Here is an 18644-nt window from a genome sequence, read left to right on the forward strand (position 1 = left end):
TTCTCCAGGAGATCTTCCCAACCCCAGGATCGAACCCGGATCTCCCTCATTGTAGGCAGAGGCTTTACCGTCTGAGGCACCAGGGAAATCCTCAGGACTCCACATGCTCACTGTCAAAGGTCTGGTTTCAATCCCTGGTTGGCGAAATAAAATCCAGCAAGGTAGGTGGTGCAGCCAAAAATTAAAAAAAAGGTATGTGTACAGCATACTGTAGTGTGCAAAAGCATTGTCTTTAAAAATGTACATACCTTAATTTAAAAATATTTCATTGGTAAAAATAATAGTTTACTGTTGGAAAAAAATGCTGAGCATTCAGTGAGTGGTACTCTTTTTTTCTGGTGGAGAGTCTTATCTTGATCTTGATGGCTGCTGACTGCTCTATTAGGTTGGTGGTTGCTCAAGGTTGGGGCAGCTCTGGCAATTTCTTAAAATAAGACAGCAGTGAAGTTTGCCACATGGATCAACTCTTCATTTCATGAATAATTTCTCTGTAGCACATAATGCTGTTTGACAGAATTTTATCCACAGGTGAACTTCTTTAAAAACTGGAGTCAATCCTCTCAAACCTGGCTGCTGTTTAATAAACTCAATTTACATAATATCCTAATATTCTAAATCCTTTGTTATTTTAACAATTGGTTGTCTGCCACTTTACATGTGTGCTGTTTGTGACACCCAAAAACAATTACAATAGCAACATCAAAGATCAGTGATCACAGATCACTGAAAAAGTATGGAATATTTCGAGAATTTCTACAATGTGACAGACACATGAAGTGAGCAAGTGGCATTGGAACAATGTTGCTGATAGATTTGCTAGATGCAGGGTTGCCACAAACCTTCAATATTAAGGCAGCTATTTCGGAAGCTCAATAAAATTGAGATATGCTTGTATATAGATTGGTCTGGTCAGTGACTTGTCTCTTTCATTCCCAACAACAGTCAAGAAATGAATAGCTCTTGAGAGAGTGACCTTGTAGGCCAAGAAAGCCTCAAACACACCAAAATGGCTCATCTCCATCCCATATTTAAAGGTAAACAAATTTTTCTTTCAGCTCTTCAATTACTTATTTCTTAGATGTATCATTGGCTGGAAGGAAAATCATATTTGAATAGAAGAAGCAGTGTATTTACTGGTGATGGTGTTTGTTTTTAATTTGGGGAGGGGATTATTGGATACAATAAATAAAATCAGGACTTCCCTGGTGGTCCAGTGACTAAGACTCTGTACGCCAATGCAGGGGGCCCAGTTTCGATCACTGTTCAAGGAACTAGATCCCACATACCACAACTAAAGATCCTGAATTCTGCAACTAAGACGTAGCATAGTCAAATAAATAAAGAAGTATTAAAAAATAAAGTCAAAGTTAAATATTTTTATAGAATTTCTTTCAGGTAAGGTATAAATAAATCAAGAAGGTAATTACAACTTATTTGTCAAATTATATAATATTTTTATTCAAATTATTGTCAATTCTTATTTCATCTTATTAAATGTTTTATTTCCTACTCTTATTAAAAAATAAAATTATCTGCTGGTTACTAGGTCAATTAGAATTTAGCAATATATATTTTTATTTCACTAAATACACAGGAGTTTGACCATGATCTGCCAAAATAAATATTTTTGATTTTTGCATGTATTCTTAATAGTCTGCAAGGTCCAATGCCAAAATTTGATACATGTAAACATATACAGTAGTCTCCCCAATCCACCATTTTGCTTTCTGCCGTTTCATTTGCCTGGTGTAAACTCTGATCCAAAAACATTTAAGTATAAAATTAATAGAAATAAATAATTTTGCCTTTTATTTCAGGAAAAAACCCAAAAGTCATCTGATGGGAACTCCCTTGACTCCTGATCATCAAATGTACACATGTGGGTACCCGTATCCTTTTCTTCCTTCTTGTTATCAAAGGTCAATCTTTCCCTCTGTGCAATAATACTGATTCCATCTCCTCTTACCTTCTTATAGCCACCACTCTGCCTTTTTTGTTCTAGGATCAACACCTTATGTCTGTGGGACAAGTTACTTAACCTCCCTGTGCCTTGTTATTCTCTTTGGGAAACAGGGAGAATAGAACATTCCACACAAGGTGGCTGTGAGAATTAAAGGAGTGCTGAAAACTGTCCGTCACACAGCATGTACCATGAAATTTACCTATTATTTTCATGTTTCCATTAGCATTTATACATATTAGTCTTCTTCCTCATCTAGTTATCCCACCTTCTCTTTAGAGTCCCAAATAGTTTTCTATTTTAAAAGTTTTATTATAAATGATCTTCTGTCTACTGTAATGAGGCTTCAGCATCTAGAATTCCTCCTCCCATGACCTCCATGCACTAAATCTAAGAAATATAATACTGGATAGATCTCACTTTAGTTGACTTTGCAGCACTTAACAAGTGTAATTTTCATCCTTTTTGAGTTCTATTCCCTTGGCTTAAATGGTACCCAAATCCCTCCTTCTCCACCATATTCTTTCAAGTTTTTGCGGCATCCTCTCTTCTACCCAAACTTTAGATGTTAAGAGTTCTTTGAGGCTCTCTCTTCTAGGTATTCCCTCTCCCTGTACGATCCCATGGCTTCATTTACCACTTGCAGCAGATACTGTAAACTTGGTACTCGCTGCCAGCTAGCTTTTCCTTCTTCCATCATGCAGGCTGTAAAATGAAACACTGGATTTTCAAGCTTTCTTTGAGGCTTAAAGGAGGCCATGTGACAGAGTTTTGGGTAATGAGACCAAATGTAAAGTTAGGATTTCTGGAAAGTTTTTGCTCTCCTGATAAGAGAACAGTTGAGGGAACTGGTTTTTTCCTACTTCTTCATGCCTGAAACTTGTAATGCTAAATATCCAGCAGTTTTCTTTTCCCCATAAGGCAAAGAGCTAGCATACTAAGAACTGCTTTCATATTAACACTTCCAGCCCAGAATGTTCTTCTATGCTTTAGATTCAAACAACTGCTTAATTAACAACTCCTTTTGGTTACCTCTCAGGTACCTCAGGTTGAGCACTTCTAAAATAGTACCTGTCGGCTTCCCTGGTGGCTCAGTGGTTAAGAATCTGCCTGTCAATGCAGGGGACATGAGTTCAGTCCCTGGTCTGGGAAGATCCCACATGCCTCGGGGCAACTAAGCCCATATGCCATAGCTACTGAGCCCTGTGTTCTAGAGTCCGCACTTTGCAACAAGAGAAGCCACCACAATGAGAAGCTTGTGCACTGCAACAAAGAGTAGCCTCTGCTCATGCCAGCTAGAGAAAGCCTGTTAGCATCAACAAAGACCCAGTGCAGCAAAAAATAAATCTTAAAAAAAAAACATAGTACCTGTCACTATACTTCTCTCTGGCCCTCCTTTAAATGATCCCTATCTTGGTGAATGGCACAGCACCACCATTTACCCACTTGTGCAAATTACAAATTTGGAGACGGCTCTAATACTATCTTCTCTCCCATACCCATCAACCAAGTATGTATTTATTTATTTTTGGCTACGCTGGGTCTTAGTTGTGGTACTCGGGATCTTGTTGAGGTATGTAGGCTTCGTAGTTGTGGTGTGCAAGCTTAGTTGCCGCATGGCATGTGGAACCCTAGTTCCCAGACTAAGGATTGAACCCTCGTGCCCTGCATTGGAAATTGGATTCTTAACCACTGGATCACCCAGGAAGTCCCTCAACCAGTCTTGTGTTTGTTTTTTTCTTTCTAACTCTAAAATAACCTTAGAATGGGCTCTCCCATTTCTTTCCTTTTACCTTTCTCCAAACTATCATCATCTTTCTGGATTAATATTAATAACCCTCAGTTGTCCCTATCTCAAATCTATTCTCTACAGATTAGTCAGAATATTTTAAAATACAACCTGATTGTCTTACTTCCACACTTAGAAGCTCTCCATTGCTTTTGGGAAGATCCGCTGGAGAAGGGAATGGCCAGTATTCTGGCCTAGAGAATTCTATACAGTCCATGCGGTCACAAAGAGTTGGACATGACTGAGCAACTTTTAGCTTCACACAATTTTTAATGACAGCACTGTGCCACAAAACTCCAATAGTGGCCTTAGGGTTTAATTTTTTGTTGGATCATCAAATGTCTTATATAGTAACAAGTAGTTGCTAACACTGATTCAGCTGTTCAACAATGCGACCAGGGACCCAGACCTTTTCTCTTTCTACTCTGTCATTTTCAGTGCCTTGGCTTTTGCTTTTTGCCTATAGATTTATTATTTTGAAATCGGGGCTGCTTCTCCAGATACCGTCCCTGTACTCAAGGCAGACAGAAGAGCGAAGTGGGGCATATAAGATACTGAGAGTGCTCTGCCCATATTCCCTAGATCTTATCACTTCATGCACAGCGGCCAAACTCCCAACTACTAGCCCCTGGATTTCTATGTCTGAGGCTGTTCTCTGCCTACCTGAGCAAAGCCAAGCTGACTTTGCTGCTCATACCCCTTCCTCCTAACAACAATCAAGCAGTGACTAGAAGGAGAAGATATAAATACCTAGCTTCCTTGTCCCTCAGGTAGAATGATTTTAAGACATGTTTTATACTGGTTTGTAGTTTCCCAGCAGAATCAGGCTCCAGTTACCCCTGGGACTAAAGAGCTTAATGTTAATAATTCTTTACTGATTAGTAGCCCCTCCCCAAATTTCCTTCTCACTTTTCAGTATCCTGTGTTTCTTGGGTGTTTCTTGGGATGACATCAAAATGAATTCTCTCCATTTGTGTCCTTGTTTCAGGGCCTGCTTTTGGGAGAATCCAATCCAGGACAGGACATCACCATCTTTCCTTCTTCTTGTCTTTAAACCAGACAGTTGGTGCTGTGGTGTAAAGTTGGTGCTATGGTGGCCATCTTACAACTAGATTACAAGCCAATATACAGAAGTCAGAAAGAATCAAAGAGCTTGGGTCCATACCCTTGAGCCACTGTATCAGCCTGACCTAGCTACTGTTGTCTGTTACAAGAGGAAAACAAGCCCTACTTGTTTAAGCCATTTATTCTGAAAAAAATTTTACTTGCAGTCTAATGCATACTGATACAAATAAACAGAAATAAAATAATTATAGAAAGAGCTACAGTGGAAATAGTGCTGTGATATAATATTACAGGGGAGTTTTTTAGATGGTGTGTAGGTTGAAACCTCGAGGATAAGAAGTTAGCCATTTCAGAATTAGAAAGCATGTCCTAGAAAGAAACATTCACCAAGAACCAGAGCGGGATGTTTTTGTTAGAAAGCACACTAGCGTGGCTGGAATGTAGCAACAGGGATGTTAAAAACAGGATAGGTGGGGAAGGCCCAAACAGAGTTTATTCTAAATGTAATAGGAAATGCTGAAGAGACCAATGCTGAAGAGACCTAAGTAGGGAGGTGATATAATCCAATTTATGACAGCAGTTTAAGAACCAAACAGCAGTTTGCTGAGTTAATGTACAAAGCACTGATCTAGGTGCAGTGGAGAGAAAACAACAGCATACCTGCCTTCTAAGAATGGCCTTAAGTTTCACAAAATGACAATGAGTGTGGGTGTGAGGGAGAAGAATAAATTTTGTAATAAATGTTTCTGGATAGTAATGCCAGGCTTTAGCCCCAAACTCCAGAGACAAAAATCCTGTGATCAATAACTGCAATCAGAATGCTAAGAAGAGCAAATAATTTCCATGGCAGTATTAATTTTCCAAGGTGTTTATGTGGGCTGGCTTTCAGTCAAGTACCTAGGAATATACCACACATACACAACAAACTCAAGAATTAGAAATTTTAAAGTAGATTGTATAATTTTACTGAAAGCATAATTCTACCACTAGATGGTGACATGTATACAAAATATTGAAGACAGTCAGTCATCTTGATCAATCTAGCTGTAGAGGGTGTATGGTGATTGCTTATTATTGGTTTGAAAATTCGGATTTGCATGAGGAATTTAGGGGGTATTTAACAGAGATTCAGCTTTATTCTTTTGGAATGCACATCTTTCAAATATATTCAAAGGTCTCTGTTGATAAATTTAACAAGTCAGCACAGAAGAGTGAAGATTCTAGTTAGGCAGGCAACCTTGTTTTATTGGCTTCTATGCTTTTCTCTCTTAAGCAACTGAAGTGGATAAAGGGATGGTGAACTAGAGCCCATAGGCCAAATCTGGCCATTTTCACATCACGTTTTTGTATGGACTGTAGGCTAAGAATGGTTTTTACATTTTTAAGTGGTCAGAAAAAATCAAAACAAAAATAGTATTTTGTAACATGAAAATATGAATATCAATTTTCAGTGTCCATTAAAATTTTTATTGGAACACAGCCACACTTATTCCATGGTGTATCATCTATGGCTGCTTTTGTGCTAACAGAGTTGAATAGTTGTGATGAGAGACTTGGACTGCCTGTGATTCCTAAAATATTATTTGGCACATAACAGAAAAATTTGTTGAGAGCTAAAGTGATGACTGAAGCTCCATGATCATTCATGACAATAAATCTCAATAGACTCTCAAAAGCATTTTAAACTAAGCATCATTTCACATAATTCCTTGAACAATTGGGTGGCAATTGTTAAGCTATTTCTTTAAAGATCAAAGTGTGTCTTGTATATATCCTGCATGTGCTAAGATGCTCCAGTCGTGTCCAACTCTTTGCGACCCCATGGACTGCCTGCCAGACTCCTCTGTCTATGGGATTCTCGAGGCAAGAATACTGGAGTGGGTTGCAATTCCCTTCTCCAGGGGATCTTCCTGAATCAGGGATTGAACCCCTATTGCTTATGTCTCCTGCATTGCTGGGCAAGTTCTTTAGCACTAAAGGCACCTGGGATGTATTACACCCTGGTACTCTGCCTTTATAGTACTAGTTGTCCTCATTTTCAAGAACTGTTATGGGTTATCTCTGGTCTTAAAAACCATAGTGGACTGATTTAAAAATAACTATCAGTTAGCAATGTGTTTGGCTACAAGTAATGGAAATATAAGGGTGGCTTAAGGAAAAAGGGATTTATTTTTTCTTGCATAGTCAGTCTAGGGGTGGAGAGCTGCTCAAAGATGCATCAGGGTCCTACATCTTATTATCAACTTTATGGTTGGCTTTTACCCTGTTGTGGTTTCGTTGTTTAAAAAAATCACAGACTAGATGCTTTATTAGAGCATGAAGATCATGTTTCAGGCAGAAAGAAAGAGTTAAGGCACAGGTCTGCTGAATTTGTCCTTTTTTTTAAAATTAGGAATGGGAAATTCTCAAAGACCTATTAGGAGTCCAAGCTCGCTCTGCTCGCCACAAGACAGGCCAATGAAAAGGAGATGAGGTGTTTAGGCAAGGACTTTATTTGGAAAGCCCAGGATGACGGAGAAGATGGCAAACTAAAGTTTCAAATGACCATCTGGATGCTAGAATGTTTCACAGATCAGAGATAGGGGGTAGGTGAAGAAACAAAGTGAAAAGGCCATTAATCTTGCAAATAACTCCTAGAATGGCAAGCTCTGAGGCAGTGTATGTGTTAATTTCTTCCTTCCTGCCATCTACAGGTGGACAGGGGGTTCCGAACAAAGGCACTTTAACAGTAAGGCAGAGGGGCAGGACTCTCTGAAGCAGGCCATTATGTATGATTAAGATAATAAAAGCAGAGAAAAGCAAGTCATCGAAACAGTTCCAACGCGGAGTCAGAATTGGCTTTTCCCTGCAACAGACCTCTGCAGATTTCTGCTTATATTTCATTGGCAAGAACTCAAAACAATATGGGTAACCCTAGAGAAACAATTACATAATGTTTAAAATTTTTCATTTTATATTGCTGATTAACAACGTTATATTAGTTTCTGGTGTGATTCAATTATACATGTATTTATTCTTTTTCAAATTCTTTCCCACATGTTATTACAGCATACTGAGCAGTGTTCATGACATTTTAAAGCAAACACTAAGAATCCCTGGGGCTTTCCTTTCACGTATCAAGCTTCCTGAGTCTCAGCTGCCACCAGTAAAACAAACTAGGGTTTGGTAAGTTTCCCTGTAGGAAGAGAAGAGGGGTGGGTGGGGATGCATGTTGGATCGACAATGGCTGCTACAGGATCCAAAGTCTGCAGAAACCCAAATTTTCTGGGAAAGCTGGGAAGAAGAGAAGACAATGGCAAAATAGTTACAGCTCCTAAGGATCACCTGCTCGGATGGAACAACTCAAAACAGGTTTAACAGAAACTTTACAGCATCAACTTAAAGCGGCAGAACGGCAAAGAAAACCGGCAAGGTGGTCCTCCAGTGAAGGGATGGTCTGATCTAACCTCGAGAAACTCTGTAAAAGAATTCCCACAAGGCCTCCAAAGCTCTCTGGCTACGGATCTCAAAGATGCTACTATGTAAACTGGACTTCTCAATCATATCTCTAAAGGAATGTACTAGATACAGAAATCAGTAAGGACAGTATCAGTGCAGGCGAGGAAGATTTTCCCCACGCTAGCTAACTGTTACAACAACAAACTTCAGCTGAATGGCCACTTCCCTCCACCTGTTCTTCATTCTCCGCTCTCCGACTTAATTCCCGTATTATGTGCTCTCCGCCGGGAAGCACACTACGTACGCTATTTCAGGTGAAAACTCAGGGTAATTCGTAGGGGGCCCTCTGGCGGAAAGAGAAGGAGCTGCCCGGGACACTTCACTCCGCCATTTCTAGTCACATCAATGTATCACTGCTCGAGGACACGCTCGCAGGTTAAGCCAGCCCGGGGCTGTTCCATTCTTCCAAAACCCCGCGGGGAGAGGGCTGCGTGTCCCCTCCTGGGCTGCGGCGTCGCTCCAGCCGGCTTCCCGGAACCCCAGCCTCCCGCAACCCCAAAGGCCTGAGTTTGGGTGAGGGAGACGAGACAAATGAGTACCAAGTCACCCTGGGGGACCCAGAGTTAAAATGGCCAAGCGCAGGGGCGGAGGACAGGGCGGTGAGAGTGACCCGGCGCTTGCTGGGCCTCCGGGCCCGCGGAGCGGCCTCGGTGGGCGACGCCGCGCAACCACGACCCGCTCGGAGCTCCGCCATCTTCTCCAACTCACCCGGACTCCCCCCGCGGCCGCGCTGGCTTCGCGCTTCCCTTCCGGCCGCTGACAGAGATCCGGGCTGGGCGGGGTGGGCGAGCGCGCGGAGGGGGTGGACCGAGGGCGGGGAGGCCCGACGGAAGAGGAAAGGGAGGGCGGCGAGCCGGCCGCGGCGGGGTGTGGGGCGTGCGGCGTGTGTGCGGAGGGAGAGGTGGGAGGCGAAGAGAGGGAGGGAGGCGCAGGAATGAGAGCGCGAGGCCCTTTTCGTCGGCTCCTTCGCCCGGACGGAAAAAGCCGAGCGCAGCCCGAACGCTCTATTAAAATGGCGGCGGCGTCGGCGGTGGCCGCGGCGTCTGGTCGGTGAAGTGACTCTGCTGCTTCGCTCCCCACCCGCCCCCTCCCTCCCTCTCCCCTCCCCCCGTCCTCCCCCCCCCTTCCCCGCCGCCGGCGCCTCCGCGCCCCTCCGGCCTGCGCACCTCCCCTCGCCCCCCTCCACTCCCCCGCCCGCTCCGGGGACCGCCGGCCCCCTCCCCCATTCTCCAGCTCCCCGCCCCGTCCCCGCCGCCGCCCGCCCTCGTCGCCTCCCCGCCCCGCCGGCCGGCCGGCCCCCTCCTCCGCCTCTCTCCCCTCCCCCCCGCCGATCGGGATCAGTCAGTGCGATCCGAAGCGGGGGAGGGGGGGGGCGGCGGCCGAACGATGTGCGAGAACTGCGCAGACCTGGTGGAGGTGTTAAATGAAAGTAAGTAGCCGCGGCGGCGGCCTGTCGGGGTGTAGGGTTTGGGGTCCCCGCGCCGCTCTCCGGCCTCCCCGAGCTGCCGCGGCCTGCGGGAGGCGGCGGCCGAGCCGGCCGGCGTGCGGGCCTAGCGCCCCGGGAAGGTGCGCGGTGCCGCGGCCGCCGCGGCGCCTCGGGCCCAGCCCGGCCCGGTTACCTGGGCGCCCTAGAGGGGCCCGCCGCGGAGCTCCGGCCAGGCCGGGCCTGAGCGCTGTCCGCTCGGAAAGTTTCCTCATTACAGGTGTCAATTAACGAAGGCACTAATGATCCTTCGCCCCCTTCGCCCTGACGGGAAGGTGAGGCGAGGTGGGGTCCGAGTACCAGTCTCCTCTGCAGTCAACCCTTCGACCCTCCGGCCGCCCTCTTTGATTTTCAGCGTGCGGCCGAGGCCTCTTACCTGCTAATTTTCATTAAACTCCCTGGGAGGTGGTTGGTGGTTTTCCCCTCCCTTGGGGGTGTATAGGTGTGTTAAACCTTTCTGCCTGTCCTTAAATAGCTGAAAATGAGCTGTGATAGTGATAATTGGAACCCTTATATCTATTTTTTAAAAAATTAATGATGTCTCTTAGTGTACCAATCGTCGTTTTAATGATCAATTCTCTTATATCAAGGAGAGCACTGTAGTAGATACCATCCCGGGATAGTCATGGCCTGTGTCCTGGAATGAAAGGCCTTATTTCATATACTTTTGATTATTACAAAGCGTGCATTGCTCTTTTCTAGTTAGATTCCTTTAATTTATTTTACTCCAGACTCTTGTAAGATGGTATCTTAGCTTAAAGAAGCAAGGCATGTTGCAAGTTAACTATTTCTGGGCCCAAAGGCCTAGTTGGGCGACGTGAATTAGATAAAAGATTAATTTACAAAAAGTTGAGGGTTGAGAAAATGTTCGTTTAGGAACAGCTTTTGTGGATTTTGGATTTGTGTTTTGTGCGTGGTATTTCGAAAGCCTGCCAAACTGTTTACTTTCTAATATTCTTTAAAACAACTTGATAATAAAATATATCATCTAGTTTGTGTTTGAGTTTAATGAGCAAAGGCAATAATAAAAGTGGAAGGGTTCTAGTTTACTTTCACCTCTATTTTCTTCCTGACAGGTGGAAGGAAGCAGGCTTTTGCACAAATTTAAACTATACTTTCCAGTATGTTTCACTCTAAAATTTCCTGGAATTTTAAGATTATTTGTATATATATATTTAAATTTTATAGTTGGAGGATAACTGCTTTATAGAATTGTGTGGTTTTCTGTCATATATCAACAAGAATCAGCCACAGGTACACCTTTGAGGTTATTTGTATATATTTTGAGATACTGTTATTTTTGGTGCAAGTGGTTTATGATACCATAAACTTAAGTCCTTAGTACTTATTTCAGTGAGCTGTATTTTATATATCTCAGATGCAAGTTGTGGGATTATGGCTTGATTATTTTGAAATTGGAAAGGATAGCTATGTTATTTTATATATTTTAATATTTTATTGAAGGATAATTGCTTTACAGAATTTTGTTGTAAGAACCCGCTTTTAATAGTTATGTTTAAAAATTAAAAACCTTAGACATGCTATCTAGAGAAGCTAAAGTTTGTTAATCCTTATCTTTTGAAAAGAGACATAATGAAAGAACCCCTACAATTTAGCACTTAGGGAAACTCTTAGAATTTAGCACTCACAAATGCAGTTGATTTATGGAGAGTTAGAAACTTGGCTTTTGTTACCTTTAATTAAATATGGTTAGTTGAGCCAGTTTCACAAACTGGCAGTGCAGACCCTCTAAAACTTCAGTTTAAGAATCTGACTTATAAATACTAATCTGACAAAGAAGCTTCCTTTAAAAAAAAATTACTTGAGCAATTTCATCTGTTGGTATATCAAGCTTTGACAAGTTGCTTGCCCCGTTCCTCTGTCTTAGGTGTTTTACATTTGTTTTCATTTTTTCTTTGTTTAGTTACTATACCTCAAACATAAGATGCTTAAGTTCCCTGAGAGCAGAGGGTGTTAACTATATCTCATTATAGTAACATTTATCCATGACTGGGTTGGAGCATGATGGTTGTAACTTGATAAAACTTGTAATTAAAATAAGTTATGTCTTTCTTGTAATCTCATTCACAATAATTGTACATGAAATCTCTTTTTTTATCCACCATACAGTTGTGCAAAGATGAACATCAGTTCATCCTAGATTAGAAATTCAGTTAAAGCCCCCAAATATTGCGTCTGTCTTTCTCTATAACTCCCTGAACAGTTTAACCAAAAGGATAAATAAGTATATTTTTTAGGTGGTGTGTTGGGAAGATGGAATTAAAATAAACTAAAAACTTACTTCTTGTTTAATTTGCAAACACTGATCAAACTTCAGTCTGTCTGGACACACTAGTAAATGCATAATGTAAAAATTTCGTGTTTTAAGTGAACAGGTAGACATGATGTGGATAGTAGAGCTTTATATCTAATATACTTAGAGTTTTGATAAGGTTAAGGACTTGCAGTGAAGTGTTTATTTTAAAAATAACAAAATGTGGTATAGTTAAAAATAGATGACAAAATAGCTTCCTCTTGTCATCAGTTTTTGATGAGAATATTGATATTAGTTACACCTCTACTCCTGCTGAGAATCTAAACCTCTCACCATAGAAATATGTACAGTATTCAGACAGAATTTTGTAGGTTAAGGGCCCACTAAAGTAATGTCTGTGGAACCAGGCTTAGGACTTGGTAATAAGGACCACATCATTCCCTTTTTTTAGTATAGTCTTGACAGATACCCTGAAACTTGAAATTAGTTTTCAAAATAACATTTGGCTTTAGTGTTAGAATAACCAGTTTCAACAATACTAACATATTTGAGTTTTCATATTCTTTCCAGTGCTTTGTTTTTAATAAGGAAGATGTTTTAAAAGTTTGGAATGTATTGAGTGAATTTTGCTCCTGTCAGTTTGGGGAGTTTCGTTCAGTTTAGGAAATAATTTTAAGTTTATATTCCTTTCCTTGTTGAGTTTGTATATTTGCTGCTTTTATAGCTACTTTTTTGAACTAGGTTACTAAATCTAAAACATTTGTGGATGTAGATGAGAAGTTATGCTTTGGGCAATTAGCATATAGCTAGCTCAGCTAGTTAATTGAAGTCACTGCCTTGGTGAAGTAAATTTCTCTATAGCAGAGTGAAAATGGCTTTAAATGTACAGCCATCTTTTGAACCATTTGTTTGTTGTGGATTTTACTCTGTGTGTTTAGTAAATTACACTTTGCCAGATGTTTTAAATGGGCAATTCATTTGTCTTTCCGAGCTGTCCTTTGTGATAGGTAGGAGCAGGTATTGGTATTGCAATTTTTTTTTTTGGCCTTGCCACGTGGCTTTCAGGATCTTAGTTTCCTGACCAGGAATGGAACCAAGGCCCACTACGGTGAAAGCATGGAGTCCTAACTACTGGATCACCAGGAAACTCTAGTATCTCAGTTTTAAAGGTGAAAAAGTTGAACCTCAGAAAGACTAAATGATTGGCTGGAGATCACCTGTCACCTGCTTAGTAGTCTTATCTAAGTTAGAACTTGGGCTACTCTGGTACCAGTATCGGCAGAATAATTGCTTGCATTTTTACTTTCTTATTGGGCTTCCCTGATAGCTCAGTTGGTAAAGAATCCACCTGCAATGCAGGAGACCCTAGTCCGATCCCTGGGATGGGAAGATCCGCTGGAGAAGGGATAGGCTACTCATTCCAGCATTCTTGGGCTTCCCTGGTGGTTCAGCTGGTAAAGAATCCGCCCGCAATGCCGGAGACCTAGGTTTGATCCCTGGGTTGGGAAGATCCCCTGGGGAAGGGAAAGGCTACCCACTTCAGTATTCTGGCCTGGAGAATGCCATAAACTGTATAGTCCATGGGGTCACAAAGAGTATAAGGCTAAGTGATTGGCTGAAGATCACCTGTCACCTGCTTAGTAGCATTATCTAAGCTAGAACTCAGGATACTCTGATATTAGTATTTGTAGAATAATTCTGTTTGCATTTTTATTTTTAAAGAATATTGAGCCATTTGTGTTGGGAACTTAATTAGTTCTTTGAGGTAGGTACCTTATCACCCCTTTTTAGATAAGAGAACCAAGGATTAGGGTCACTAGACTTTATTTGGTGGAGTCAGGATTTGTAGAGGGCTTAATCTCAGGTTGGGCTGAAAGCTCATGCTCTTTAACAATTAGGCTATGCTGTATAATGGAGAAGGCAATGGCACCCCACTCCAGTACTCTTGCCTGGAAAATCCCATGGACGGAGGAGCCTGGTAGGCTGCAGCCCATGGGGTCGCTAAGAGTCGGACACAACTGAGGGACTTCACTTTCACTTTTCACTTTAATGCATTGGAGAAGGAAATGGCACTCCACTCCAGTGTTCATGCCTGGAGAATCCCAGGGATCGGGGAGGCTGGTGGGCTGCCGTCTGTGGGGTCGCACAGAGTCGGACACAACTGAAGCGACTTAGCAGCAGCAGCAGCATAGTGTATAAACTTTATGATGATCTATTCAAATGGAAGACATGAGTACACTGATTGGCAAAATAAAAAATTACTAAATTTTTAAGTGTTTTCACAAGTTTGGGCTTGATTCTGTACTCGCTGTAAAAAGAATTTATAAGTGGTGGTAAATGTAGCCGAATGGTAGTCTGTCTTAATATATCTTAATATTTATCACTAATGAGCTCTTTAATAAACCTCACATTTCTAGGGTTTTAAAAATATAAGTATATAGGCATGAAATAATCATTAGTAATGTAACATTTTTTGGTAGACATTTAATTCTAAAACTTGAACTGATTGGAAATTTGATTTTACTGCAATATAGTACCAAATGACTAAATTTTTTATTTCAGTAAATCTTGCCAAGATTATATTCTCTTAAAATAGTTACTGTTTGAAATATTATTTTTCAAAAGTAGTAGAGTTTCAACTCATACATCTTTATAAAGTAACTTATAAATCATAAAGCACTAGTAGATTATTACTAGCTGACTATCTGCATTGTCAGTGATAACTGTTGATATCTAGCTATAGCACTGTATTTATGAAATATTTTAATATTTTTAATATGTTTAATAATGATAGTATCTATATTTTTACCTTACAAGTATTTATGTGTGGGTTGAATGTGTATTAATGAGAATTTTTATTTTTTTCAGAAAGTGTGAAACTTTTCAGTAATGACCAAGGTGTTTCCAAATGGGCTGTGCTCCCTTTCTCTCCTTCATTTACTGTTATTTTTCTTGATTGCAGGTTGCAGGGACTTCCCCTGGCAGTCCAGTAGTTAAGCTCCATGCTTCCACTGCAGGGTTGTGGGTTACTTTCCTGGTGGGGGAACTAAGATCCCATGGCATGTCCCCTTCCTCCCCAAAACCCCCCCAAAACTATTCAAGTTTAAGTCACCCATAATCTTACTATCCAATGATGATTTCTGGTAATGCTTTGAAGTATTTTTACATCATATTTTTTAGGTACATATTTACATTTTTTTTTTTCTGATGGCACCACATGGTTTGTGGACTCTTAATTCCCCTGCTAAGAATTGAACCAGAGCCCTCAGCAGTGACTGGGCCTCAGCCATTGGACCACCAGGGGGTTCCCAGCAGTTTTAAAATTGAGAATGAGATATATATATATATATATATATATATATATATTTAGTAGCTTTTCTCACCTAAGATTGTTTGATCGTTTCCCTTAACTTTTTTAAAACATGTTTTTGTCTGTATGATGTCCTATTTTGTATGCAATTTAATTTTTCTTCATGGTATTCTTGTTTTCGGTTCTTCAGTATTACAAATAAAGCTGCAAATGAACATCCTTGCATATAAATCTTTAATCACTGGGTTTTTAAAAATAGATTCTTAGAAGTGGTTAAAAATACAAACTTTTAGAAGTGGTTTTAAAAATGTAAACTTCTTTGTTTTATATGTCTAATTGCTTTCCAGAGAGGATATACTGATTTCTATTCTTTCAGTAGTGTTTTTGCAACTTAAGCACTCTCACTTTTGCTGAATATTTCAGCAAAAAATGTGATAACCAATTTTAAACACTCATTTTTATTGGCTGTTTGCATTTCTTATTTAATGTGGTGGTGGTATTCTTTTCCTACTCTTTAGGTTTTAATGTTTTGTGTTATAAAAGCTGTTCACTTACTAAGTGTATCAACCCTAGGTTTAATTTATCATGTACTCCCCCCCCTTTTTGTGTGCTTTTTCACTTTATTTTTAATGATGTGCTCAGTTGCTCCTCAGTCATGTCCAACTCTTTGCCACCCTTTGTAGACCACCAGGCTCCTCTGTCCATGGGATTTCCCTGGCAAGAATACTGGAATGGATTGCCATTTCCTTCTACAGGGGATATTCCTGACCCAGGGATCAAACCCGCATCTCCTGTGTCTCCTTCATTGCAAGCAGATTTTTTACCCACTGAGCCACATTGAGAGCTCCATCACAGCAGTTTGGCCCAAACTCATGTTTCTAGCTGCAGTTCTCACTTTTTTCTGTGAGGCTTTCTTAAAACTTTTCCAGTCTCTCTTAAAATGACAACATATACCTTTCGTTTAGAATATGCACTTAAGTTACAGCCCACCCCCTGCCGCCCCCACCTTTTTTTTTTTAAAAAAACAAGAGCCTTCCTTGCTGGATGCTGAATTTCTTAAAGTCAGGGATCATGTTTTGTTTCTTTTCTTAGTACTAATAGGGCTTCCCTGGTGTCTCAGACAGTTGAGAATCTGCCTGCAAATACAGGAGACCTCGGTTCAGTCCGTGGGTTGGGAAGATCCTCTGGAGTAGGGAATGGTAATCCACTCTAGTATTCTTGCCTGTAATATCCCATGGACAGAGGAGCCTGGTGGGCTACAGTCCATGGGGTTGCAAAGACTCAGACATAACTGAGTGACCAGCATACATGTTAGTAATAATACAGTGCCCTGTAGAGAGTAGGTGCTTAGTGAACATTTTAGGTAATGGAAAGTTCTTGAAGAATATGATTGCCTAGGTAAACCAGTGTTCCTGGGCCTCTTGTGAGTAGTGATGTAGATATGAGAGTTTGTGGATGAAATATACAGATTGTGTCACATATGTTATGTACTTATACAAAATACACACACCAAGCTGCTACATTCTAAATTAATAGGTAATGCAGAAAGGCTATATTTTTTTTCTATATAGATGGTGAGATTTGAGTCTGGGATGAACATACACTAAATTACATTTATTTAAAACTTTATATACTAGGAAAATGATTGGACTTTTAACTTTAATGTGATTAACACTTGTTAATGTTATTTTTCTTTAAAATTCTATAGAAATTAAAAAGTCTCCAAATGTAGGTTACTCAGTTAATTGGGATTTGATGTAGTTTACACTTGGCCTCCTCTTGCACTTTTTTTTTTAAACTGTGGTAGAGACAACTTTCTCTTGTCCTGGCTATAACCTCTTCTAGAGAGAGACCTTATCCAGCTTACATCCCCTGAAAGGCCCTTCTCTTTAGCCATCGCTGATTGGATTCCAGATAGACTCCCGACCTGGTGGATTGGTGGGACCAATGTCCATGAATCAGATATTTCCTGTCAGAATGTTTGAACTAAAGAACAGGTAGCTGTGAGTAGCCAAACTAGAATTAGTGCTTTGGCTAGCTGACGTGAAGGAGCAGCAACATTGAACAAGTGGAGGCAGGTATTTACAGAGGAGAATTGGGGCAAATTGTGAAAACAGTTGACATGGAAGCTCTATAAAGAGACAGAAGTTAATATCCTGATGGCTTGCTTTCTTTATATACATATATATACACACACATATACATATATATATTTACACATGCATATATATATATATATATATTTTTTTCTTTTTTTGGCTGTGCTGGGTCTTAGCTTTGGCATGTGGATCTTTAGTTGTGGCGTGTGGGCTCTAGTTGCCCAACCAGGGATTGAACCTGGATCCCATGTATTGGGAGCATGGTGTCTTAGCCACTCTACCACCAGCGAAGCCCCTGTTCCTGCCACCCCTTCCCCAGATGTGCCTTTCTAATACTGAAGCCAGAGCTCCTTTTTAGCTGTCTCCTCTGTACATACCATTTGAGTTAATGTGCAACCAAAAGAGTTTTGATTCCAGTATTGCCACATGATGAGCTCTCCAATATTGGAGATGAGGTATAATCTTTACCTGTGAGTGCTTCGTTATAATCTGGTTTATTTTCTTGGAACATGTTGAGCAAAGTGTCATCTGTAGTGTTTGGTGGCAGAAGAACATTTAGGAACCCGTATTGTTACTTACTTATCTCTCTACCAGGGTGCTTAGTCTTTGAAGAAAATGAAAGTAGCTCTGTTGCTTTTCTTTCTAAAAAGGATACCTGCTTTTTTAGAAAAAACCCAAATAGTGCTGAATATAAAGAAGAAAATTAGGATAACCTGAAACTCTGCTTTCAGGTAAGAAATCATGTTGTAGTAAACATCTCTTAAGTCATTCTTTTTCTCTTTCCTCAGATACACTGTTTTATGTAGACAAACTAATTATATGTTACTCTGTTACTTTTATTGATACTAAGTAGGTTCCTTTCCTGTTCATATGTACTTACATTGTCCTTTTTTATGGCTTTAGTGTAGTATTCCATTGTTTGATCATATACTAACGAGCATTTGGGTTGTTACCTGACTTTGGAATTGTCTGATTATCACCTTACATATGGTCTCTCAAATCAGATTGCAAAGTAGCTCATAGAGCATATCTGGAAGGAAATCTGGCAATATGATGAAACTTTATTTTTAAAAAATATTTATTTAGATAAAACTTTAAAAACTATCCTTACAGTGTTAGAGCTCATGAGTGTAAAGACTTCATAGTCTTAGAAGTGTTTATTCTG

The 18644-nt window shown here is 40.6% G+C and overlaps 1 protein-coding gene and 2 long non-coding RNA genes across 8 annotated transcripts in view; 2 read left to right on the plus strand and 1 right to left on the minus strand.

Moving 5' to 3' along the window:
- Positions 1–9386, minus strand: part of LOC132659393 (uncharacterized) — a 36153-nt gene extending 26767 nt beyond the window's left edge. Inside the window, exon 1 of the long non-coding RNA XR_009599817.1 lies at positions 9021–9386. This is a non-coding gene — a long non-coding RNA (uncharacterized LOC132659393). The remainder of the gene's footprint in view (positions 1–9020) is intronic.
- On the plus strand, positions 1532–5070 carry LOC114113915 (uncharacterized). The gene is made up of 2 exons (XR_006059164.2): positions 1532–1879; positions 4738–5070. It is a non-coding gene; the product is annotated as an uncharacterized LOC114113915 (long non-coding RNA).
- A 252-nt stretch (positions 9387–9638) lies between the features above and the next one.
- The window catches only part of USP34 (ubiquitin specific peptidase 34), a 230355-nt gene continuing 221349 nt past the window's right edge, over positions 9639–18644 (plus strand). For all 6 annotated transcript variants that reach the window (XM_015094329.4, XM_042246017.2, XM_042246016.2 and 3 more), the window contains exon 1: positions 9639–9741. In XM_015094329.4, coding sequence (XP_014949815.2) covers positions 9699–9741 — 43 coding nt within the window. In that variant the 5' untranslated portion in view covers positions 9639–9698. The remainder of the gene's footprint in view (positions 9742–18644) is intronic.

Source organism: Ovis aries, chromosome 3, assembly GCF_016772045.2.
Source record: "Ovis aries strain OAR_USU_Benz2616 breed Rambouillet chromosome 3, ARS-UI_Ramb_v3.0, whole genome shotgun sequence".
Classification (NCBI taxonomy): Eukaryota; Metazoa; Chordata; class Mammalia; order Artiodactyla; family Bovidae; genus Ovis; species Ovis aries.